At 43.4% G+C, this 27606-nt stretch overlaps 1 protein-coding gene across 1 annotated transcript; it reads right to left on the bottom strand.

Annotated features, from left to right (window-relative positions):
* Positions 1-226: 226 nt before the first annotated feature.
* On the bottom strand, positions 227-26760 carry kif5c (kinesin family member 5C; the record flags this gene model as incomplete). The annotated part of the gene is made up of 25 exons (XM_080019527.1): positions 227-438; positions 820-1036; positions 1356-1460; positions 1995-2066; positions 2650-2710; positions 2800-2901; positions 3225-3334; positions 4259-4335; positions 4434-4551; positions 4652-4840; positions 5698-5844; positions 6932-7138; positions 9390-9458; positions 10488-10684; positions 12394-12542; positions 13618-13766; positions 14645-14749; positions 15646-15770; positions 16189-16276; positions 16799-16854; positions 16972-17020; positions 17472-17576; positions 18543-18616; positions 18738-18825; positions 26635-26760. 25 exons carry the CDS (start codon positions 26758-26760, stop codon positions 227-229), a joined length of 2997 nt encoding a protein of 998 aa, XP_079875653.1.
* Between the last annotated feature and the right edge of the window lie 846 nt (positions 26761-27606).

The following is a 27606-nucleotide window of genomic DNA, read 5'->3' as shown; positions in this document are numbered from 1 at the left end:
TTGCAGCAGTTCTTGATGATTAAAGAATGAATAAAAAGTGGCATTGCAGGTTGAGAAGTAGGACTCCATTTGCAGACTAACTCTGTCCTAGATGCAATGAAACAAATACTCTGTGTTCTATGTCCAGCATGCTGACAGCACAGGTAAAAAAAATAAAAAAGAAATATATATATATATATATATATATATCAAGATCAGACCTGAGAAGGCTCCACCCACCTGCTGCCTATTTGCTGTGGTGCTGAGGGTGCTGGGGCTGCTGCTGACGGGGGTGATGGGGGTGAGGGTGGGGATGGTGACGAGGGCTGGATGTGGCTCCGGCTCTGCCCCGGATGGAATGTCCCATGGAGGGGGAAGAGGAGGAGGAAGCAGAAGCAGGGGAGGAGGAGGAAGGGTGGTGCGGGTGTGGATGGTGGTGGCCTGCACGTATAGGCTTGGCTGTAGATGGAAAGCAGAAAAGGAAGAGAAAAAAACGTGTACATTCTTGGTGAATTACTGCATTTCTTACTCAGAAAGTAAGTTATTCGTCCTGGTTTGCCGTTTATTTAGAGTCGGGTTTCCCATGCTTTTCTCCTCAGAGACCCCCCGAAATCAAGCCCGAATCAATCTGAGATTCCTCTAAATGAAAGACGCAAGATTTATTTTTTCATGTATTTAGTAGAGGCCAGTCGGCCATTATCATATATATATTATAAATATATATATATATTATATTTTTATATATATATTTGAGATATAAAATGACACACATTATATCCCTATGACTTTTTTCGCCAATTCAATTCTGTCACTTCTACCGAATAAATTGACATCCCTCACCTATCTGTGCAGAGTTGACCCTGCGGGTGGCGCTCTTGGCACGCACAGCCTCCTTGATGCGGTCCAGCTCGGCCTGGTAGCGCTTGCGGTCCCTCATGGCTCCCTCCTTGGCCTGCTTCAGAGTGCTCTCCAGGGCCTTGATGCGCTCGGCCGCCGCCCGCAGACGCTTCTCCTGCTTGGGCAGCTCGCAGCGCAGGTCGCCGTTGTCCCGCACCAGCTGCGGAACACACAGCAACGGAGGCTCATTTTTGGGAATTATGATGACGATGTGTGTGTGTGTGTGTGTGTGAATAGATAGCACAGTGTTCCCTAAACTGGGGTGACATCCAACGGTGTCTGGGGGAGAAAGATCTTGAGATGCACCGCAATTTTGGCTTGACTCTAATTTGCCATAGCGCCTATGTGTATTTTTCTGTGATAACAGTTAAGTAAAGGATAGCGCGCTGCCAGCCGGTCATCATCGCAAAATATTGAATACTCCACAGAAAAGAAAAAGAGAACTGAAAGGAGAGAATGAGGTCATGATTTTAACTTACCTGCTTGTGGACCTTGGTGAGCTGTTCCAGGTTGTTCTCCAGGAAGGTGATCCTCTGTTTTTGGGCCAGGCTGCCTCCCGCCTCGTCGCTGTCCTTGTCCGCGCTCTGATTGGACGGAGGCACCAGGGACAGGCGAGGCCATAGCGCGTAGATATAAGATCATTATTCTTTAGCCACTAAAAGGTCAATGATTTAAACACATTTGAATTCAACATAAATGCTATTATTTGTGATCAAATCTCGAGAAAATCCTTTCTACTAGTGACTGGTCCCGACCTCCTCCGGAGTCTCCTCCGGTGTGATTTAATAAAAGCCTTCCCTAATTTGATAAACACAACTGTTTGCTATCAAATTAGAGATAATATACGGCTTCAATTTTCACCCTTTCCCACCAGAAAAGCAGTGAAAGTACTGTACTTATGAGAGGCTGAGAACCCAGGGAAAATAAAGGAGATCTATATGTGAAGCCCCTTGGGAATGCACAACTGAATCCTGTCTCGCAGATACGACATTATTACAGTATGGAATGGCAAAAGTAACAGAAGGCAAAAGAAGCGGTTAAAGCACGGTAGTGGAAGGCAGGGCTGAAGCTGGAGTCAGAGGCGGAAGACCACGTGGAGGCAGGTAGAGCGTACTCACGTTCTCTATCCGAAGGCCCATGTCATCGATGAACAGTCTGCGGAGGCTGTGAAGCATCAGCAGCTCTTTGGTCTGCCGGGTTGCAAGAGAAATAGGTATTTGGAGCTCGTTCTCAATGCCTCATTTAGAGTAATTAAAGGTATACCGTGAAGGGTTTCGCCTCGTTTGCCAAATTTGTCATCTGTAGCCATTTTCAGTCTTTACCACGCCCTTCCACCTTCTCTGCCTTCGAGGCTTGAGAAGGTGATCGGGACGTCCTCGGGGGTGGTTCTGTGGGCTTATTTTGGAGCTGAAGATGAAACCCGAGTGGTTTTGCCCATTGGTTTTTGTTTAAGGCGGCGTGAAACCGACAAGCCCACCGCGCGTTCAATCGTGGGGAGTAGCGGGGTGTCGGTAAGAAACGGTAGGAAGTTAAGACGCACGGTCGGAAGAACTCCAGTGCAGCCAAAACAGAGGTGGACCGAGGACCGTGCTTTAAAACATGTTTTTCAGCTACCCCCGCCGGCAGTGACCCAGGGAATGGGTGAGCAGGTTTAGGGGCGGAGTTATGGGGGTAAGACAGACCAAAACAACGGAAAATAATCCACGGGTGGCCCTTAAGGTATAGAGCCCCAGATCAAGAACCCCACAGCTGCATGGCTTTCACTCAACGTACCACGGTCTCCTCCAGGCCTTTCAGATCGTCCTTGGCCTGCTCCCGCTTCTCGTTCAGGGACCTGAGGGGGCAAATCCAGAGAGTGATCCTTCCTGAGGACAATGACTACTCACAAGAAGCCCGTGGGAAGCAGAGAGTTGTCGATCTCACATTAGTTTTTGCAGTTGCCGGTCCTTCTCCTGCTCCTCAGCCTTCAGCATGTCGTAGTCCACCTGCAGCTTCCTCTGCTCCAGCTGCAGACGCTGGTTCAGGCTGGGGGAGGGCGGAGATGGGACGTTAACTAAAGCACTTCTCTTCAATCTATACTTCACGAGCACGTTTTGGTCAGCAGCCAGTAATCGTTAAATTCAGGCAAATAGTACAGTACGCATTAGTATTTTGTTAAACACAAGAAAAACCAAAATCATCATCTCAGTCAATGATAATTATATTTTGTTAAGAGCACTTTATCATGCAATCTGTTTATCAATCAATTATCGTCAATTGATGTATTGCTATATTAATATCATGCCTAAATGGATAGGGGGGGGTGGGGGTTGGATTTATCCCGGACTATAACCTCGCATTCCACTCACTCCTTGAGTTCATCCAGCATCCTCTGCTTCTGCTCGATCTCGTCCCGGAGGCGTGACAGCTGCTTCTGGTGGACCTCTCTGTGGTTCTCCATCTGCTCCTCCAGGGTGGTCTGCGGGACAGGACAGGGGGTCACCTCAGGGCCGGACAATCCGTCACCAGACACACTCTTGTTGTTATTGTGGAAACCCCGACAGGGAGCGTGGCATTAAGAAAAATGGACTACTATTACTACTACTACTACTACTACTACTACTTCGACTTACTGTACTATTAACTACTACTGTATGTGCCGAATGCTGGGACGGGATGTTGGGGCCACCAGCGTGGACTAGGGAGGTGTTTTTAAATAAACATTTAAATGTGTTCATGCATTAAAGTTTAGTTGAAGTTATGTTTATGTCGTTTATTATTGTAAAAAAAAAAATTGGGTTAATTGTATATTGCCATTTCTCTATTTTGTTTATTTTCTAGGTTATTTATTTTATACTTGATTGTTTTTTGGTAGGCTATATTGCTGAATTTGTTATGATCATTGTTAATTATTAAGTTTATTTTTCTGGTTTATTGTTAATTTTTAGGTTAATTGTAAATTGCCATTTAGTCTATGTTGTTTATGTGTTTTATGTGATCTATCCATCTATCTATCTATCTATCTATCTATCTATCTATCTATCTATCCCTAGCCATCCATCCATCCACCCGTCCATCAAATTATCACTACAAATACGTTATGTCTGTTGTCAAAGGAAACACAATTCTCGAGTCTATACCATCGTCCATGATCAGTACATAGAAGCATGTTTGATGTGTTCCAGGGTAAAGGCTTTTCAGCCTTTTGACGATATTATACTTGGTTATGTTACGATAGCCTATGGTTTGAGAGCTGGGAGGAAAATCAATGTGTAAATACATTTTTGGGGACCTTATGGACTGGGACCCCCGACCCCGTTAATCCAAGTTATTGATAACATGGTTTTGGCGTTCAGCTCCAAAACGTATCTGTGGTCTGGAGAACAGAGTTCATCAAATTCACCTTCATCTCCACGGCATCCTGCAGCCTGCTCATGTGCTCCTTTTCCTTGTCCATCACCGACACCTCCTGCATCTTCCCTGAAGACACCGACAGAAAGACACAAGTCCTTCAGAGCAAACGACGCGAAAGGAGTCGGCCTTTCACCTATATATTTGTTTGATGACTTTTGAAGGACCTTGCGCCTGCAGTTTGGCCACCTCCTCCATCAGGGAGTCCTGGCCCTCTTCCAGCTGCCTCTTCTTCTGCTCCATGTTCTGCGCGTAGTCCGTCAGGGACTTGATCTTGGCCTGGTACTGAGAAGAGACCAACAGTACGGTCAAAGGCCAGAGGCCACCTCGAAGAACTCCTGACTACCCTTCCCACAACGCAACTGAAACCTTGGAGCTTCTCTACCTGGGAGATGAGCAGCTGACAGGAGGCCAGCTCCCTCTCGTTGGCACCCATCTTACGGCTGGTGTCGGCCAGGTTGCCCTCCAGCTGCCTGCTGCGGCTCACCAGGGACTTCACCTCCGACTTCATCTTGCTGATGTACAGCCGCGCCATGGTGAACTCCTCCTCCATCACGCCACTCGACTCCGTCATCTGAGCTCAGGGAGAGACGCTATGAGACACTGGGAGGGTCGATTTGGAGCCAGAGAGTGAGTTTAAGGAAACAACTCCAAACTCTACTTTTAAGACTTATATTATACTTATACTATATTATATTATATTGACAATTTTTCAGTTTTATTTTCAAGTTTATTGCATATTCCTATTTTTGTTTGTTTATTTTTGTTTATTGCATATTGCCAATTTTGTTTAAAAAAATTGTGTTTTTTTAATGATTTTGTTATCTTTTAAGGTTATGTATATTGTCAATTTTTCTGTCTTTGTGTTATTTTTAATATTTATTGTACATTGCCAATTCGTCTATTTTCAGGAAATTTTGTGGTTCATTGTAAAATTGTCTATTTTTAGTTACATTTTAGGTTCATTCAATATTGCTGATTGTTTTACAAATTATTTTGATTTATTGTAGGTTGCCAATTGTTCTATTTTTGAGTAATTTAGTAATTGAGTAGGTCTAGTTTTTGCCAATTTTTCAAAATTGTTTTGTTTTTGCCAGTCTACTATAATCTACTATATCTACTATTAGTTGAAATGAAACATAATTATTTTTAAACAAAGTAAATATCTAATAAATAAAATGTTGTTAATACAGACATGTTTTTTTAATATTTGAACTGATCCTATACAACTAATTTAAATCTAGAATGATAAAGGTTTCAGTCATAGAGAAGCGGGTGGAAGCAGGGTTGGACACAGAGGGCACTGATCATAAAGACGAAGATGACGAAGATTCTAAGCGTCAAGATGGTGCTATGATAACGGCATGAGCTCAAATCCAACCCACAGCGACGCCATAATCGAATAACAATATAATCAGAAGCGTCCCATACAGCTTTGAGGTCGCTGGTGCCCAGCACGCTGCCAATGTCACTGAGGTCCCGCAGCAGGAGGCTCAGGACCTCCGCCGCTCGCTTCCTGTGGTGGGAGCTGAGCTCCTGCAGGGCGGCCAGCTCCCTCTGCACGCCCTGCAAGGTGCTCTGGAACACACACACACACACACACACACACACACACACACACACACACACACACACACACACACACACACACACACACACACACAGTGGGTCTCATTTGAAGACAATCAGTACACACATCTATGTGCACACAATCCATTTGCATATAGTGAAAATAATCAATAATCATAATAAGAAAATGCAACTTTCTTTTTAAATGTGGAGATTTCAATACAGTATTCAAAGAAACGCTTCTTTTATTTGGTCATATTTGTCGATATGTGTTCTATGTTTGAGTTTTCCCTGTACAACGTTGCTTTTTTTCTACTCTCCACCTCATCTCTTCTGTGTTCTTCTATTGCCTTATTTCTGAACGAATGCCAGTGACAATGTGACAGATTGGCGTTGATATTGATTTTTTCTATTCTTATTGTATACGGTACTGGATATATTCTATTCTATATTCTATATATATTCAAATCCCCTGTTTATCTATGTGTTACTCATACCTCACATAGATTTTTTTTTATTCTAATTGCATACGGTACTGTATAAATTCTATTCTATATTCTATATATATTCCAATCCCCTGTTTATCTATGTGTTACTCATGTCTCACATATTGAATATCTGAGTGTATATATCTATTCTGTATTTCTGTCTATTTCTGCATATTTGGCTATTTTTATTTTGTTTTATTTTATTTTTATTTTTATACATTTTTATGTGTGAATGCTAATTGTCTCTAGAAAGACACACCATTCCTCACCATGAAAAATTCCTTGTATTTGAAAATGTACTTAATAATAAAAATAATCATTAAAAATAAACTCATTCTGGTTATGATTCTGAAATATTTAGAGCATTACACTGATTGGCCACTAGGTGGAGCCAGAGCATACCTTCAGAACAGCTTTAATTTAATAGACAAATGTCATGGGGATGGAAGGATGGTGTGAATTTGATGGGGGGGAGGGGGTTTAAGACACTTATAATAAGTAATATGATATTTCTGATATTAATATTATGTATTCACTTGTCCCTCCACAACTATTTCAAAACTCCTACACCGCCCCCCCGCCCTTCAGTGAATTGTGACACCACTCACGGTCTTTTGGCTGAGCTCCTCGCTGAGCTGCTCGTTGTTGCGGTTCTTGTTCTCCGCCTCCTGGCTCTTGTGGTCGTAGTTGACGGCCAGCTCCTCCAGGGCCTGCAACACCTCCTTCACCTCTTCCTTGGACGAGTCGCTCTCCCGCTGCAGGCGAGACAGCTCCTCCTGAAGGTGCTCGGAGTCCCGACGGACAGAGGACAGCAGCTGGTGGGTGAATGCATGGATAGAGAGATGACGGATTGATTGATTGATTGATGGATTGGTGGATGGATAGATGGATGGATGGATGGAGAGAGACAAAATTTTCAAAGTGGGGTAGGTATAAATTGATGAAGGAAGAGATAGATTTACTCGCCCCCCGTTTTATTTTTTTTAACGAAAAAATAAGGATGAAAAAAGTCATGCATCAGGTAACACATTTTTGTGTCAATTAATATTCCGCCAGGTATGAGAATATATGCCATATAGTCAGAAAAACATGTGAAATCCATAAAAAAAACAACATTCATGCCATTTATTCTGCTAAATTATCTATCTCCACTAGATGTCGCCAATGGACAATAGATAATTCTAAATTAAAACTGAAAATGATGCTTGTCCTTATTTATGATATACTTACAAAACACAATTTAACCCCTGCAGATATGTGATGGATCTTAATTTTCTAGCTGAAGCTCTGCAGACATAATAATGGTGCACTCCACTGGCAAGGAATGAATAATAATAATAATAGTATCGATAATAAATATAGCAAAAAAATCTGATTTTGATATATATGTCTAATTTTGCCTCTTCTGTGAATTTGAAAGGCCCTGACAAGCGCCTTCCCGTGCTGGGCCGCACAGTCTTTCTTTAACTATTTATTATTTTAATACACAGAAAACAAATGGGGGAATTAATACAGTCAAATACTGTATATCGCAGTGTTTTGGTAGATACCGTACCATACTGTGAAATTTCATACAGTTTCATCCCTACCCCGCACCACGCACGATGTGAATGGATGTTCAGAGCTACAACCTGCACATTCATAGCAAATTTGATGAAGATGTAAGAAAGCATCTTACATCTTCATCTTCATCTACATCTACATGCACGAGAGTTCGGCTACTTCCGGTCAAATGTAATCATCTTTCCACTAATTCCTACTCCGAATGGGATAGATTTGGATGAAACTTGAACCATGAGATTTCTGAGATGTCCCGGTTCTAATGAGAGCTCAACCGTGTCCGTAGCCCCAGTGGTCGTGTCGGTCCTGTTTCAGACACTTTAAGCCGGAAAAGGGCCAAGGAGAAGAAAAATAATAAAAATCCAAACAATAACAATAGGGGTCTCATACCTATGGGATGGATCCCTAACAACAATAAGAATAAGAATAAGAATAAGAATAAGAATAAGAATAAGAATAAGAATAAGAATAAGAATAAGAATAAAAATAAGAAATAAATAAATAATAATAATAATAATAATAATAATAATAATAATAATAATAATAATAACAAAATACACTATTCTCAGTTTTGACTTGCAAAAGGCATCAGCTTCTATAAGGTTCTCCAAATACCATAGAAGTGTTACCACGGCACGCAACGGCTACGATGTTGAAGACTAGACTAGACAAGAGAATTGCTGCTTTAGAGGCCAATAATCTCACACGGCGCCATGAGTAGGGGGGTAAAGTACCCAGACCATCCACATCCTACCCTCCACTGCACTGCTGATAAATAATAGACAACAATAGATAATAATAGAACAGTATAGCTACGAGATTGGCTCACAACATTTTCTAACAGGATACAAGACTCGTAAAGCAGGTTTTCTAGCCCTATATGACTGATTAATAATGAATGTTTTCATGGTTGAACATGAAAAATGTAGACCTCACTGAAAGTACCTCTACATCCCATAAGGATAACCAGTAAACCAGAAGCCAAATACAAATGATTCAAATTCAAATTCTCTAATTCAATAAAATTCCGTCCACAACCATTAGAGATACTCCTCTTTTTTATTTACTCTGTATGTTTTTCAGTGCCCCTATCGGGGTTTTAAGGGAAATGTCCTACTATCCCGTTCATAAACCAGGTCACGCTCGTCACTGTCAATATGATATGGACAACCTTAATACCAATAATTAATCCAAAATGCAAAAATGCAAATAAGAAAAAGGTGCTTTGAAAAAACGTCTTTAACTTGCAGTTCAGATAGTGGCCACTAGATACTTTAGAAAATCTCTGACTGAATGGAAGTCAACGGAAAAAGAAGAAACTCAGTCGAAATACAGGGCTAATATTTTTTTTCCAAATTACTTTAGGGCGTCAAGATCTAGGTTTACTTTTTCTAATGGGTGTCTGGGTTGTGATATTGTTCCGTGAAGAGTATTCTAAGGCTATACGAGAGGTATATTTGAGGGTGAAGTTGACTTGATAGGTGGCAATATCAGACTGGTGCTTACCTCATCCTGATCGATTATCTGGTCATTGAGCTTTTCAGCCATCTGACTCTGCTGGTTGATCTCATCGTCCTGAAAACAAAGCAGAAGCTCTGTGAGACGGAGAGTTTCCAGGCCTGGATGGTTATCAAGGAGGGACCCTGGCAAATTAGCCAAATCACCGTCATTAGGTAAATTGGTAAAGTGGGAAGAAGCTCAGACGGTAGAGCTGGTTGTCTAGTAATCAGAAGTTTGCCGGTTCGATCCCTGGCTCCTCCTGGTAGTGTGCTGATGTGTCCTTGAGCAAGACACTTAACACTTTAACTGCCCCCCGGGTGCCGCTACATGACAGCCCACTGCTCCTGGATACGTCAGTCACTAGGATGGTAAAATGTAGAGAAAGGGATTTCGTTGCCATAGTACTTGTGCTCTGTGCAATGACAATTTGTTGAATCTAATCGAACCGCAGCATGTCCTGCAGACTGCATATGAAATTATTTACGTCAGAACACCAATGTTTTTTTCCATCCATTTCAGTGTTTATCTATACTTCTATCTATGTTACAGTGTTAGAGCAAAACTATGGAATATTATTGTTTTTTAATAACAAGAAACCTCTGCATTCAATGGGAATATAACTTCGATACAGCTCAATTAATCATAAGTGATATTAACTGATTTATCATTATTTATTTGGACCCAAAACAGGACAGGTGGGAAGAAGCTAAATGAATATGGTCTGAAAATTCTAGCTCATTCGAAGTATTCAGGGGTGATTTTATCTATGAAGACGTTCCCATCTGGTCCCTTGAAAGAGAAGATTGCACGTTAACCTGTAATCTCTGTGAGTTATCTTTGTCTTTTCATCAAATGTTAGCTTTGTATTTCTATGCTTTTATTATTCTTTGCTTTTATATAATGCCTAATATGCCTCACGTCGGGTCCCGTCCCGCTTGTCTGAATTGCATCACGCTCGATTGAGTCATTTAGGAAGACGCTTCAAGGCGATTTAAAATAAATACATATGTCCAGACCACAGTCAACAAACCAACCAATAACAATGGCTTTATTTGAATGAAGGAGCAGACGAAGGCCAGCGCCAGGTCTTCCTCCTGGTCTCACCTTGTCGTCCAGCTGCTGGTAGAGGTCAGTGATGAGGTTCTCGTACTGGGTCTTCTCCTCGTCGGCCAGGGGCACGGTGGGTGGGGCCGGCGTCTCCATCATGGGCGTGGCCTCGCCGCCGCTGCGGCCGCTGCCGCCGCTGCCGCCTCCCCGCTTGTCCTTGCTGCTCAGCTGCTCCTCCACCGGAACAGCCTCACCTGGAGCATGTGATACAGATCTGAATATTAAGTAAGCGATAATGTACAGCATAATTTTCGCAAGAATAATAGTATCACTCTAAAGGGGGTTATTTTGCGAGAATGACCGGCTAGGTGTACACTATCTCCTTTATTAAATGAGGGTTGTGAATATACAGACGGAGTGGTTGCCCTGGACAGTGGTCGTTATTAATATATAGCGGTCATTATTTAGAAATAATTGACCGCTGATTGTCATTACTGACCAATCAGAATTGAATATTATATGGAGCCAACAAAACAATCTTATTGTGTATGTTGTGTGTGTGTGTGTGTGTGTGTGTGTGTGTGTGTGTGTGTGTGTGTGTGTGTGTGTGTGTGTGCGTGTACGTGTGTGAGATAGTCCATGTGCATCCACAGATTGTTTTCAAGTCTCGCTTTTATCCTGAACTCCCTGCAGCTGACATTTTCATGGGAACTGTCGGTGTGTTTGAGGCTGTCGCTCTTATCTCACAGCAGACTTAAAGAGCAGGTAGGGAAGATAGAGAGGCGACACAGCCAGAAATGAAACAATGTGTCTTTCCCTACTTCTTGCCTTCGCGCAGTTACCATGGCAATGGCCGTAATGCTTTGTGTGCCTTAACTGCAACTAGTGGAGTCGCCTATGTCGCCGAGGGCTTTTCTATGGACCTTCTTCTATGGCTGCTTCTATAAACTGTATGTCATTATGTCATATATACTGGAGACAAATAGATGTGTGCTTTTTCACCAAGCATAAAATAGTGAAGCCAAGAGTGGAAACGTCAAGGTAGAGGGGGACATCAGGAATCCATCTTTACTTAATTTCAGGATAAAGATCAAGATAACAAAGGCTAAAACCAGTGTAAAATCCAGGGTTTTCAAATGGCATGCAGGTGAAGACAAGTTCAATGCCTGATGCTAATGACTGACATTTGTCTGATTCACACACACATTTCCACTGAGCGGACCGAAGCTTAGGTTAGTTTGGACAAAATGCCCCTGCCCCCTCTGGAAAATACAAGAAGCCAAAATCCAGGGCAATCAAAATGAAAAGAAGTAAATAAATAACTAATGTACACCACGGATGAGTGGCTTATGGAGCGTCTCCTTTGCTCTCGGCATCCTATTACATTGGATTATGCATATGATATCCAAAACCTTGCATCCCTCATGTTGATGTTTTTCAATGACATCTGCTATAACGATCACATCAGAAAGAGAGAGAGGGAACATAGCCGCCCATACCGACGGCAAAACATGTACACAGGCTCCCATGTCGCGATCATCTGTTTTGTTTGTTTTTTCTCTTTTAAATAAACAAGAAGAAATGCAATGGCTATTTTTTAAATGGACGGTGTATGTTTTTGCTCAGATGAGCTCATTAGAATTCCGACCAGACAGGAGCTTGCTGGAGAACCCAGTCAGTGTGTGTGTGTGTGAGTGTGTGTGTGTGTGTGTGTGTGTGTGTGCAAGGGCGGTCTTGGCTCGGATTTGGAGGCCCTAGCCAGGACCAATGTGAGGCCTTTCTCCACCTCAGTGCCCAGAGAACAAGGCTGGCGTGGAGGTGACCTGGTGGTGTGATGGTTCAGACGCTGACTTCAGGCGCTGCTATCACAGGTTCTGTGGCTACTAATTCACTCCGTCGTTCACTATCTAATCCCTCAATCACTCTTTCACTCACTCAGTAATTTACTCCCTCACATTCTCACCTTTCCTCCAGCGCTTAAGCTCGTTCTCCAGCTTCTGGATCATGATCGTCAGGCTCCTGCTCTTCTCCTTCTCCTTCTCGTATTTCTTCTTCCACTCCTCTGCCGTCAGCTCCAGGTTCACAGAAACTGTGTTCTTGATGGTCTTTGCCCTGCGGAAAAAGATAGATAGAAAGGTAGATAGATAGATAGATAGATAGATAGATAGATAGATAGATATTTAAGATTTCTTAACACTTTAAGGATCTGCACGCTGTGAATGGATGGATGGATATATGGATAGATAGAGGAGTCATTGGTTGGATGAATGGATGATGGATGGATGAATGGATGGATGGATAGAGAAGTGGATAGATGGATGGTTGGTTGGATGGATGGAGGAATCAATGCATGAATGATTGGATGGATGGATGGTTGGGTGGATGGGTGGATGAATGAACAAAAACAAGTACTTTGAGAGGACCCCGAGGGGAATGCAGTTTATCTGTATTCATGGTTTTGACTTCATCTGTTTGCTTTCCAGCCCAGAGTCCGACTCAGTGCTTGAATGGCAGGTTCCCACCGGCTTTAGCTTCTTGTTGCTTTCATTATGGTATGTCATGCGGGGTGGGGGTATGTGGCGGTCCACAGCTGGGTCTCCTAGTGATTAGGACTACTAATGTGTGTTTGCTTGGAAACCCACCCCCAACACTCCATAAATCACACGCTAGCATTGGCTTGCTGACACAAAGCGAAGAGATAATGGATTGTCCTCTCACCACGCTACCAGATATTGATGTTTGACCAAACAACGCAGGTGGCAAGATTATTTGTCTTTTTTAGTCAGCTACAGTACTATCTGCCACCAAAAAATAATAGAAACTAAATTAAGGTGGCATGGCAGTGTTTTCCAGGCAGGGCATTGTTGTGGAATACTCCATCCTGATTGATCAATAGTAGCAATCAGCGCTTAGTTATCTCTAAATAATGGTCGATGTCTGTTAATAATGAATGTAAGTATTCTGTGTATTTAGCGAGTAGCTGCGTGATAAGCGGGATAATGTGCAGCCAGTCGGTCATTTTCGCAAAATAACCCCTTTAGAGTGATACCAAACTGGCACGATGGCTGAATATTATCCCTTGCTTAGTTGGGGAGCACTTAGGGCTCAACATCTACGGAACATTACAAATGAACAAAAACAACACGACGACTAAAACACAGGGGTACCTTGGCGGTACCGGGCTCACCTCTGTCCGAACATGAGCGTGGACTTGGTCTCGGCCTCATTGTAGACGGACGGGGAGCAGCAGATGATGATGGTGGTGCGACAGTTCCCCCCCAGCGAGTCTTGTAGGATACGGGTCATCTTGCTGTCTCTGTACGGCACGTGAGTTTTCTAAAACATATGAATAAATGATAAATCATCACTTATTCTACTACATCTAATTCTACTAAAAATAATAACTACTACAAATAATAACAAGTAAACTGACTATTTTTGATGAATAAATTGACCAAGAATTATGTTAAGTTTTAGGAGTCTTCAAGTATCAGAGACATCTTAACTAAATTTAAGACATTTTTGGACGAACGGTCTCTCAATTGGTGGGGGCTTAGGGTTTAATGCCCCATCACAGATGTTGAATGATGCGGAAGAACTAGACTTATTTTGACAAAAAAAGATATATTGATAAATAAAATCTGAAAAAATGATCATATTGAAAGTAAGACCCCAAAATTCAAGTGAAGGACTATTTAATGACTTTTAAGGCCCTATATTTGTTGTGACTTCTTTAAGGCTTTTAAGGACCTGCAAACACCCTACATGTTTCTTACTATGTATTGTATGTTATACTATAACATAGTAAGAAACATACAAACAAAACAAACAAAAAAAAAATATACATATAATATTATTATATGTATTTTTTTCCCATTTCATGTTTACTTTTAGGCAATGTACTGAAAACAATCCCAACCACAATAACAATAAGTGCAATTTCCAGGCTCTCTGGCTACAAGGAAGGCCTTTTTGGGATGGTGTGGTGCAGATCTCCTTCCTTGGGAGATCTGATTTCACGTGGGTGAATGTATACGACCATCAACCACTTTCCCCGAGGAGACGTTCGTGCGGGCAAAACCGCAGAAACAAGAGTTGGGTGACAAGTTGCAACGGCGAGACGAAATGGAAATTGTACTAAAGCTCCCCGGAGCACGAGGACCGGATCCAAACAGACAAAGCAGGATGTCAGACCAACAAAAAAGCCCACTCACGGTTCCTTCAGCCAGAGCGGAGATGACATTGCCCAGGGCGGAGAGGGACTTATTGATATTCTTGGCCTCGTCCAACACCGATCCTTCCGCCCCCGTTTTACTGACCTGGAAAGGAAGGAGGACCACGTCCGCAAGGTGTCAGGTGTGGTACGGGGATAGAAGGATGTAAACTCGGAACTTGACTCTGTCCGGAGTGCAGTATGGGTGAGTGCAGAGTACTGAGTGCAGTATGGGTATAACTTTTTAAATGGTGGAGACGAAGAGAGGGCGGTCCTGTCTACATCATTACATTCCAAAATACCAACAGGTCACTTGATCCCCAACAGGATGAGTACATCAATAATAAAATCAAGGACCGGCAAGGAGGTTGATGCATCTCTGAGAGCATTCTTATATAATTGATCAAAGTGCTGTCTAAGTGCTCGTGCTGATGCCAAGCCGTGACGACACACTCACACCCATGTCTAAGATATGACGATCTTTATTCTGTATGTTAAATACAAACTGAGCTGCTGTGGTGAAGGTCTGCATTCTATTGTTAAGATTTTTGGATTGAAATCATTGAGACAAATGAAAATAGGGGAATTTCATTTTGGAAGGCTTTGCTGACATCACTCAGCCTGAACTGAGAATTTAATTAAATTAGTGTATTTAGGTTCTGGTGAAGATAATCACCAGAACCTAAATCCGATAGATCAGGGAGAATGATTAAAATAAATGGTTGTATTCATGGCCGGAATAATGCAGGGGGCTTCCCCAGGGGGTGCCCAAAGCCCAAAGCGTGGTGACACCTCTGATGGCCAATCGTCTGGAATACATATAATAGGGCCCAGCAATGACCTAAAAGGTCTTTATTTCCATAACCTTTTAGGATGCTTGACCATGTTCATGGCAAGTCTACTGGGACCCCTTAACCTCTAGGAGCTGTTGAGAGCTTCTAACTAACCCTAAGGTGTCCCCCATTCCATAATCTTTGAACGGGATCGAAAACTTTGAGGCACCTTCTCGCTTCCCGCCAGGTCCACCAGGTAGAGCTTCCCCGACAGCTTCATCTCCGTCTCCATGTTCTCCTGCTTGATGTTGATCAGGAAGATGCTGTGGCTGCGGGAGCTGTGTTCATTCATGTCTGGAAGGAGGGAGGGGGGGGGGGCGAGGAGGAGGTTCATCATGGTCTAACACGGTACAAGTGGGTTCCCGCAATGGAGAAGAGATGAAGATCATGTGAAGAGCTGCCACCCTACCAATAGTAACATCCTCTTCATGTATTTGATGAAGATGGATAATTTCAGCTTAAGCATTTAAGGGGGAAACATTCAGAGTTTTTGTTCTCAAGCACTTTCATTGAGGGATGGACTGGCCATTGAAGCTACCAATGGCGATTCCCAGTATGCTGCTTTGTCTTTGGGACAATTCTGTTGGAACGAGCAGTCGTAGTTGGGGTAGTATGAGTAACACTGATGGAGGAGGATGTGGGGCAGCTTGTGTTTGTTGTATTTTGCTGGCTGTAGAACAGCGTTTGACATCCTAAAAACATGAGGACTCACTTGTGACGGCGACATGGCGGTTGGCCTTGCCATCGTCAATGACATCCATGACCTCTTCAGGACTAGAGACAAACCGCTCTGTGCAGCCCTGAACGAGAGAGAGAGAGGGGGCTGTTGTCATATGATGTCACAATTCTAAGTGTTATGTTATGTAATAGTTGTGGCCGATGCTTCTTTCCTCACCTCTGAGTGAGTGAATGTCGCGTCTCAACCCGACTTATGGGGAAGACAATTTTATGTAACTGGACTTTTATATTTTCCTTTGGTTTTTTAGTTTCATTCATTAGTAGTGTCAATTTTTATGCATCTAAACAATGCTAGAATATTTACTGATATGACACAAGGACAGACCCAAAACCCAAACGCATTGCGATTTTGCCATTATTTACCTACCCACGGCATAAATTGGAAGTCAAGTTAAGACAAAGAGCATTTTCCATCGCAGCATAAAATATGTTTTATCGATACAATTTTAAACAAGTGGCTTTTCTCAACTACTACTTTTGGTAATGAGCTTTCCTTGTGCTTGAGTACTTTGATTTACAGTACAGTATATTGGTCAAATTTGGGGAAACGACAGCCTACCTCAAACAAACCGTTGAAGACTCACCTTAACAAATGGGACCCTGTTCTTGTCCTCGTGGACAGACAAGTTGGTTTTGGACACTAAGAGACAAAGAAAATCACTTTGTTTTTTAACTCTGCGCTCTTGCTTCTTGTCCACTACTTGTCATATTCATTCTTGTCACCCGGAAATCAGACAGGAATGCAGAAATGGCTTACCATCCAGCAAATCTCGGATTTTATCCAAGTAGATTTCAAAATAGGAGACCTGCGGTGAGCAAGGAGAGATGCGTGAATCACCTGTTAATAACTTATCGATAATGTAACCACCCCACGGTGCTTTGGATAAACCATCCATCTTTGGTAATGTAACACATGCACTCACACACACACGCATGCACGCACGCACGCACACACACACACACACACACACACACACACACACACACACACACACACACACACACACACACACACACACACACACACACACACACACACACACACACACACACACAGAGACCAGCTGGATGGCCTGATGGCCTGTTCGCCATATGGCGTATGTCACCCTCTACATAGGAAACCTGAGCAGCATCTGTCACTGGACCGTCGGAAGTGGACATCACCATCCCCACACGCTTCCTTCTATTTACTCCTTTAGTGTTTTGTTTTATTTTTCAGTGGATTAACTTGGCCACAGTGTCGTGGAAGATTATTACCTTGATGTGAAACTCCAGATTCTCGTCCATGGAGTAGATGTGGTCAAAGATGTCTCTGGCGATACGCGGGATGATGCCCATCAGGTGGTGGTCGTGGAGCTTACCCTACCAAAACGCACAGAAAGACGTCATTACTCAACCACTTAATACCTGTTTAATATTCAAAATGTGGGATTCACTCAATTTTTCTCAAAATACGCAGCCAATTAATTTGTCTTAATTAGAAGTTTACCTCATTCTTCTTAATTTCTATGTGAAATCTAAATGGAAACCCAAGGGCATTTCATTTTATTTTGAGCTTTTGAGTTTGTTTAGACAGTGTTGACTCAGTCTGCTCTGCCTTCCCATTCCCCTCGGCAAGATAAACATGATAAAATATTACTGACTCATAATAAATAATAAATAAGTTATTTACTATCCCAGCCGCTCTGTGCCTGTTGCATCACAATCATGGTCTATGTCACATGCACGCATGCACGCACGCACACACACACACACACACACACACACACACACACACACAACGCCAGCAGCTAGTTACAGTGGGCAGCCTCCAGGCTGTTTCCAAGGCAACAAAGTATGTGAATGTAATGAGTGTCCAACACATTTTTATAAAGAGAGGAAATTCAGTCACATTATCAGGTTAAGCTCTGGGTCACAAACCCTCTCTGGGTCAGTGCCTCTAAAGTCTAGAGGAGGAAGCTATAGGGAGACACTAAACATCGTCCATTTTTAAAATGTTTTCTTTTCAGGCAGACCGATCAGAGTGGAAATAATCAGAGCGGTCCGTTTTTTACAGTGGGTGTATCTACCGTCTTGCTTTTCCTCTTTCCTCCGTTTCAATCGCTTGGCCTCTTTTCTGCTCCTGTCTGCGCTTCCATCATTCCAATGCTGTCTTTTTGTGTCTCTTTGTGTTTCCAATATTTGTGATCGCTTTTACCCATCTTTGGAAAGGACATTTGCTTGCTCAGCGAACTGTTAATTTAGCGCCGCGGCAGCCAGAACAATATGGAAAAATAGGCCTTTCCGAATATAAAAATTCAGACCCTAAAAAACGTTGCGTGGACTCACTTCCATGGTGTGGGTCTTTCCTGACGAGGTCTGGCCGTAGGCAAATATGGTCCCATTGTATCCGCCCAGAACATCTAAAATACACAATCATTTAGTAGTTGGTACATTCAAAGCAAGGCGTTCAACCATAACCAGCAGATGAATTCACAGGGCTGTGCATTTATCTCAACCTGTAGTTAGAATCCTAAGTCTGACCTTTGACGATCTGCTTGGCACAAGTGTCGTAGACCTGCTCCTGGTGTGTGTTGGGCGGCAGGACTCGGTCGAACACATAGGGCTTTCCCTGCAGGGGACAAAAACAAGATGCTCTCAGAAGATTCCACCAACCCAGATGCTGTTTTACCTTCAGTTAGAATCTTAATGTAGGAACAGTAGGCAGGCACATAGCAAAATCATATTACGAAGTCTTGATGGTCTGAAACTGGATTCTCTATTATTAGGTCTATGCACAGTAAATATATGTTACTTGAATCGGGTTCAGAATTACACTTCACCAGAAAAAAATACTCTACAGATTTTGTATCAAAATTGATTTCCGTAGCTTTGGTTAAAATGCATGTATGCCACTTTCGCTCAAAGCTCCAACCACAAATCCATCATTGATATTCCTAAGTGGAACACAGCCCTCCCCTGGGTGTTCAGGAAACAATTTTTTCCAACAAGCGGAACGTCGAAAGAACCAGCACCGTCTTTCCAGATACGTTGACGTTCTCTATCAGCGCCCGGGCAGCTGGCAGTGCCCGGCAACAGCCTGTAGGAAGCATTTTTGGGACATGTCATCCCGTAGCTGCTGTCGAGGTAAGACACGCTTTGTCAAGTGCAATGGGGACGTCTGGAACTGCCGAGACCACGGGCCAGGGATCGGAATAAAAGATATGGACGTATGTGGACAGACAAAGTAATCTACAATATTAAAAACAGTCAAAAAAGCAATCGCCGTGAAAAGCACAGTCTTGAAGCATTGAGTTGATTTAGTGAATGAAGGCAAAGGTTGCCATTGAGGGATGGATATCGCTGGTTTGGAAGGAAGGATGTATCCTTGGCATTAGTGCACCCAGGGGAGGAGGAACGCTGAACAATGTCACTTGTGGAAACATCAAGTAACCTTTTCCTCACCAGTATATTCTGGACTAAGATTCCTCAATAGAATTTAATTTCTGGACTGATTTCAACCAAGAAGAAACCGCTGTGCTCAAACCAACCACTACATAATTGCATTTGATAGTCATTCAAGCTTTTAAACTACAGCAGCACCTTTCACCATTTTGTAGATGTTAATCTGAGGTGAAAAAATTGCAGCAAGTGCATTTGTCAGGAGGAGTCAAACTGACTGTACATCACAGTCGACAAAGACAAGCAACATCAGTTTTCTATAACACAGACAGGTTACCATGGGACCAGAAGGTTAGCATCTGGCCAGATGATTAGAATTTGGCCGGAAGGTTAGTATCTTGCCAGAAGTTGGCTCAGGGGGGCAATAAAGATACGGGTAAAGATTTAGATTCTTTTGGGGTTCTTAATGGCCCACAGAATATACTCAATTGTGGCTGTGCTGTATTTAAATCTGGGTCAGGTGCCTTTTTTGTCTTCCTATTGTCTTCCTGCTTTCGGCCAATATTTGTTAGGAGAAACACAATATAGCTTTATTTATCGATGTATTTTTTAATGTTGTGATGCCAAAGACCAAGGTTGCCAAGGACCTGGAGAAGCAGGAACAAGAAAGCTGACCTCAAGCTGACTCATTTCCAGTCATTTGCATCACACACACACACACACACGCACGCACACGCGCACAAGCGCACACACGCACACACGCACACGCGCGCGCGCACACACACACACACACACCGACAGTAAACTGCATTGGTCATCGCTGGCTGCAGCAGATAAACACATACATGTGTGCTGGGCATAGCGTTGAATAACATTTTGCAAGTACATAAATAGCCCAGCTTGTCCACCATTACTAGCATTAGGATCCCATGAAACATTCATGCCGGACACGGCTGGACGCAAGATGTCTTCCTCGGGTCCTGCGATTCAGACATGTTGCGGCCAAAAGGAATGGATGGTAAAGTGCATGCTGTCTAGTATACAGGTATACACAGTATGTGTGTGTGTGTGTGTGTGTGTGTGTGTGTGTGTGCACGCGCCTGTGTGTGTGTGTGTGTGTGTGTGTGTGTGTGTGTGTGTGTGCTCTCTTTGTCATGCTTTGAGCTCTGTTGGAGGGAGGGAGCGAGCGAGAGAGAGAAAGAGAGGGAGAGAATAAAGTGGGGGCTGGGCACACAGACATGAACAAAGAGAGAGATGGAGAGAGAGGTAGAAAGAGAGAGAAGGGAGAGGGAGATGCTTCCACCACCAGGAATCTTGTCGCCACGGAAACTGTGCTGCTGGGAGCAGCCTGTGCTGATTGGCTGTCGGCTGCTTGCAGGTGTCACTGGGAAAAAAATAACGGAACAGGGCTGAAGCTTGATTGCTGAGTGAGAGAGAGAGAGAGAGATGGAGAGATGGAGCGATTTCTCAATTTCAACTCAATTTATCCATTGAGTTAACCCTTGTAAAAATGCCAGAAATTCTGCCCTGGATTTTGGAATTATAGTAGCTTATAGATCGAATATTGTGGCAGTTTTGCCTACCACACGCCACCCAACTGCCGTTTTCAGGGACCTCCGGCACAGAAACACAGACGATGGGGTTTCAGACACATTTTATTGTATAGAGTGGGCTAGGTGGAATAAGCCCAGGAGCAGATGGACACGTGTCATGACTCTCCTGAGTGTGTGTGGGGGTGGGGGTTTTACCTGTTGCTCGTTAGACCAACCAACGAACAACAGGTATACAGCCACTCTGATCCTGGACCCCAAAAACCTAGACTCAGGACAGGTGTGGCCGCTCAAACCACACCATCCCCACACCACAAATATGTTATGATAAGATGAGATAAGATAAGCACTGTATTCGTTCCCAATGGGAATTTTAGGAAGGACATTTTGAAAAATGTTTCTGTAAAGAAAGACACAAAGAGAGATAATGAACTTCAACATGCGTTTGTTTATTGTTAATTGTTTTTAGGTTTATTGTATATTGCCACATGTTTCTTGTTCAATGTTTAGGTTTATTCTTTAATTCATTATTGTTCATTTTATTTTGTCATGTTCATTTTATTATTTATAAATGAGTTCAATTGGGTTTCTATCTGTCTATCTATCTATCTATCTATCTATCTATCTATCTATCTATCTATCTATCTATCTATCTATCTATCTATCTATCTATCTATCTATCCATCCATCCATCCGTCCATCCTCCCATCCATCTATCCATCGATCCACCCAGCCTGTCTGTCTGTCCATCCATCCGTCCATCCATCCATCGATCTATCTGTCTGTCTGTCTGGCCCATTTTCAATACACTTTCCTGGCCTTATACAATGTGGACATTAAACCGAGCTTGGCTAGAGATAGAAATGTGAAACCAGAGATGCAAATATTACACACACACACACACACACACACACACACACACACACACACACACACACACACACACACACACACACACACACATACGCGGCGGAGCCTAAACGCCAAGCTGGTCCTCTCAATAATTGATGCGGCATCCCGCAGGGTGGTGAGAAAGCTCCGCTGGAGAACATGTCTCCCACCCCCGAAGAAAAGACTGACGCAGAATAAAACCCACACCAGCTGTGATTAGAGAGTTTGTTTCTCACAGCGGGCTGGATCAGACCCTATTGTGTAGCATTCTGTTGACATGAGCGCTAAAAAAAGTGTGTGAAAATGTAATTCTGAAGAATAACTATCAATGTGTGTGTGTTTGTTTTACTATACTTCTGAGGACTGGCCTCTGAATCTACAATTTTTTGGTTTAGAAATGCACCACAAACATGGGTCCTCAGTGAGCAGATTTATTACTCAGACCTCACTTTGATATGAGTACAGTACAATAATGTGTGTGTGTGTGTTTGTTTTACTATACTTGTGAAGACCAGTCTCCCAATTGACTACTTTTTGGTATTGAAGTGCACCACAAACATGGATCCTCACTTACCAGGTGTATTTACTCACTTTGATACCAGTTCAGGGATATATGTGTGTGTGTGTGTGTGTGTGTGTGTGTGTGTGTGTGTGTGTGTGTGTGTGTGTGTGTGTGTGTGTGTGTGTGTGTGTGTGTGTGTGCGTGTGTGTGCGTGTGTGTGTGCCCATCTTGTAATTGCTTGTGAGGATTGTTATTGAGGGGCGTGCATCCAACTGTTCCCCTTCCCCTGATCGCCTCTCTCATCAGGCCTTCCTGCCTGTCGTCGTCATGGAAACCAAATTGCCCAAGAGACCCAGTGGACTCATTATTTCCCCCTACCTCAGAAGACGCTGCTGCACATATCTCATAACGGCGACAAAAACTGCTCCACAAATAGCTGCCCGAATGTCTCGAATGTTAGATTGTAAACAGTTCCTTTATTAGGAAGACCCCCTTATCTTCAAAATATTCATATTATGGAAGGGTTCAGTTTGAGTTCATCTGCAGAAATACATTCTGGGGAGATGAGCTTCACGTGTGAGGTTATCCCTCAATATATATTATTTCTTGATATTTTTTATTATTATTTTATTATTATTATTTGTTTCTACAAATACATCAATCCAGGGAATTATTATTATCATCATTTTTATTATTATTATTATTATTATTATTATTATTATTATTATTATTAATAATATAATAATAATAATAATAATGTCATTATCTTTTTTAATAATATGTTTGGTACTTTTGGCCAACACAGTATCTAAATCACGACATTTAGTAAAGCAACTGCCGTTTATTGTAAAATAATATAAAATAATATAAATGATACACATACACACACACACACCCCGCCCCCATCCCCTGGACAAACGGCGCCAAAAAAAAAAAAAAAAATGAGCAAAGCCCATCTGTGGGATCCGTCACATGTTCAGGGGAATCTACAGGAGGCGTGAGGTCGAACTGAAGCAAAAAGGACAAAATGAAACAAAATCTCCCATTCAACAGCGATGGAGCTAGATGGTTGGGAAACCTGTGTCATAAATCAATTCATCTCTGGGATTTCTATCTGTGGAGTTTCCACTGACACAATCATAACATTTTGATTTCATTCTTGTCGACGAATGTTAAGGAGTTCTTAAAAAAAAATAATGGTCTGCGTAATGAGCCTCCATCTAGATTAGCGTCTGGTTTGAAAATGTCGGCGGTGCTGCTAATCAATATCATTAGCATAAACACAAGGCCACCAGAGGCCAGAGGGCTTCACATATTAGCATTCAGCAAAGACGTCTGTGTTGCATCATGGGTGAAAGGTCTCAGTAGCACGGATTAAACTGAATCACTCTGTATATTAACACACCCTCCCTATCACAAGTCCACGCGTTCATTTACTCATATGTCATGATCATCATCATCGTCATCATCATCATTGTCATTATCATCATCGCAATCATCACCCTCATCATCCTCATCGGCCCACACCCTCCTCCTCCAGCGAGGCTACAGCAGGGGTGTAAACAAAGAGGGGGTAACCGCGGGTTACAACCGCATTCATAATGCAGCAGGTCATAGTGAGCGGGACTTGCCAAGATGGAGTCTGCGATTGTTATGGAAAAAAAGATATTCACTATTATTTCATTTTCAGGCGGTGGCAGACTCATCAGCAGCGGGTGGCTGATCATTACTACAAACGCAAGCATTTAGATCCGTTTCAATGAAAACAAAAACACCCTCAATCGAGATGCTCAATCTCAGGCTTTTTTTTTTTTTTTTTTTTTTGTCAAAGCACCGAAGCAGTGCAGGACAAACCAGTCGGGATCGGAGAGATGATATATGGTACTAATTACGCAAATCCTTGCCTCTTAGCGTATATCAGTCATCTGGGCATTTATTTCGGGGATAGGTCATCCTTTGTTCTTGAACGGACACCGCTGCATATCCTTCCCTTGGTTCCCACTGCTCTGCCTGCCCAGCACAGCCCTGCAAGCAGCTACCCAGGCGGATGCGGGACGCCCTCCTTCAGCACACCCAGCCAAACATGCGCTGAGTGGCTGCTTTGAAGGCTCCCATCCTGCAGAAATCCCATATTCCAACCCCTCGGGCGAGGGGGCGGACGGGATCCCGGCTGGGTGCCGAGGTCCGCAGCATGAAGAAGGGAGGCGGAGGAAGGGGGGAGGAAGAGGAAGAGGAAGCCCGGCGGCTGAACGCGGGGGGGGGGCCGCAGGCGGCGCTTTTACACCGCAGCGGCGATGGCGGTAACGCGGCATGAATGTCTGAGTGCGTGTCTAGACGTGCGGTGGGCGGCCATGTCCGGCAGCTCATATTGTGCCGCCCCCTCCACCCTCCACGCTGCACCCGAACCCCCTCCTTTTTTTCCATTTCTGCGAGCAAAAAACACTACTTATTTACTTGAGCTTAACTACAAAGTCCGGATGGAGTCCGGATTGGCGAATCGAAACGGGGACAGACGGAGCCCTGATGGTCTCGGTTCGGGCGGAGTGACGCCGCCAACGACCTGAACACCTGCTGCTGTGGATTCAGCAAGTTAAAATAATCGAATGAATCGCTGTGAAATAAAACACGCACATCAGCAGGTATAGACGGGTACACAAAGCGTGACGCTAAAGTGAAGAATGCTATGCTAGCTCCCAGGTGGAAGATGAGTGCTCCTCATTTTAGTCTGTCATGAAAAGCCAACTTTTTGGGGGGACATTTCTGTATGTACTATCGTCTTGAATATATACAGAATAATATCATCGATCATGTCTTGGAGATGTCATAGCTACAGCACTGTGCTAAAGTTTAAAGCAAAGCATCATCAAGCATGCATTATTATGGTCATAATAATACAGATTTACAATAACAGATAAAACTATAATCTTTATTATTGATTGACATTTGATTTTAGGATCAATAGCAGAATCAAAAGGACACTTAAAATGTCATAAGAATGAATTTATTTAACTTATCCGTCTGTTATCCGTCCTTTTTTTTTCTAACTTTTCTATTCAATCTGACTGCTTTTCACTTCGAGCTCGTGCGTTATAAAGGTGCGAAACAAATAAATAAACACATAAATATGATAGACAGAGATAAATATCAAATATGAGACTTGTTTTTGACAAAATAATCTTGCCAATTACCACTTTAAACTTGCTTCCTATCAGAACCCGTGACCCCTCGTCGGGGTCGATGCATTGACAGCATGGATTGGAACATAATTAAACAGAATCATTTCTGCTGTTTTTATTTGGACCATCTGTTTGGCAACCGGACTCCTGTCCAAACTGGGAAACGAGGAACCCGATCAGACAGGATGCTCTTTCTGGGAGCAGCCTCTGCTTATTTCCCAGATAAGGGATGATGAGATGAACGCCACCGGCGATAACGCCTCCGTTTTGGTTGCTTTAACTTGCTTTTCCATTCAGTCACATTTTGTCGTGTCCTTCTAGTTTGAGTTGGCAGCACACTGAAATCTTCCGATTGTCACCACGAGAGAACACGATAAGCCACTCATACGTTTATTTGATCTTGTATTTTAATCGCTCTTATGTTTTCACTGATTTTTGGGTTACGGGTAGGGCTAGGTTTTTTGCGTGTTTTAAAGGTTCTTGGTCGTGCACCGGCACACTATTCTTGTCTGATTTGCTTTTCTCTTATTTTTCAGGTTTTGTTGTTGTTTTGTTGGTGTCGTTGTGCAAATAATCGCGATTGATATTTAGAATTCGCTCCGTTTCCCATGCGGTGCCACTGTGTGCAATGATGTAATACTAACGCGTCTCTACCTATTGCGCAGCGGCTATCTTTGACAATGAGCATGTGAGGAGTACAACACCTGCCAGCCGGTTCAACCCCAACAGACGGACACTCGCTCCATTCACACGATCCAATCACACGATTCGCAAGTCATTGCGATCAGGCGATTATTGTCGTAATTGTCATAATCGTGTCATTATTGTCATAACACTGCCATGGCGGTGTCATAATTGTGTCGGCGCCCGCTTCCCGCTACTTTGCGCGTTGCGCGTGTGTTTCGTCTCCATGCACTCACCGTTATGACCACGGTGTCCTCCCCTTTGAATTTGGGGATGTATTTGTCCCCCCGGGTGAGCTCCGCCTCGTTCAGGGGCCTGAACCTGCACATCACCTTCACGCCGCACTCCGCCGCGTCCACCATCTCCAAAAGGGCAAAGGGCTCGGGCCGAACAGCAGAGTGAAATCCCACGAAACTTTCTCCAAGCTCGGCGCTCGAACACGGCGCTTCATAAAAAGAGGAGAAACAACCTATACACACACACCCGGGGGGGGGGGGGGGGGTCCGTCGGGGCAGTTCCTAGATCAGATCGAAAGTCCCTGGATAAATCTGATTGACGGATCGTTTAAACGCGTGCGCTTGCTGCTTTGACGCCGTCCCCGCCGTTGTTGTTGTTTTTTTTGTGTCCGGTGCTGGTGTTTTTCTCCGCGGCAAGGCGCGTGTCCATCCCCCAGGAGCGGACGGCTTCTCAGCACTGACGCGGTGCGCGTCCTCCGGCCGCCGACGCGAGACGCGAGAACGACTCGTCCGCGTTGAAGGACTCGGACTTGCCCTTCCCGGCGGCGTGTTCGTTCGTTCGCGTCTTTTTGCCAACCGGTGGCTGCTGCCACGGCGCACGGGTGTTCCACTGGGACTCGAATCTCGATTCGTGGAGCGGAAAATAATTACCGAGGACTAAGTTGAGCTAATTACTAGCCCTAAGCACTAAAGGATAAAGGCGTTTTGCGTTCTTCACACTGAATGGGACTGATTCACACTTTCTCACCACAATAAACAATAAATCATTTTGAAAATATTTATTTTTGCGAAATCACATTCTGCCAAAATAAAAAATATATATTTTTTCTAATTGTTCACCGGAACTCCTCCCTCGTTCACCCGTGCGGTACACCCAGTGGATCCAACGAAGCGTCGGGGAAAATCGAACGACTCCTTTAGCGGAATGGCTCGTGCCGAACCAAATCTCAGAAAAAGTAGTCGAATCTCTCA

This window comes from Zeus faber (assembly GCF_960531495.2).
Source record: "Zeus faber genome assembly, chromosome: 18".
Classification (NCBI taxonomy): domain Eukaryota; kingdom Metazoa; phylum Chordata; class Actinopteri; order Zeiformes; family Zeidae; genus Zeus; species Zeus faber.
Note: the sequence above shows the minus strand (reverse complement) of the source record. Positions and strands in the feature narration are given on the sequence as shown.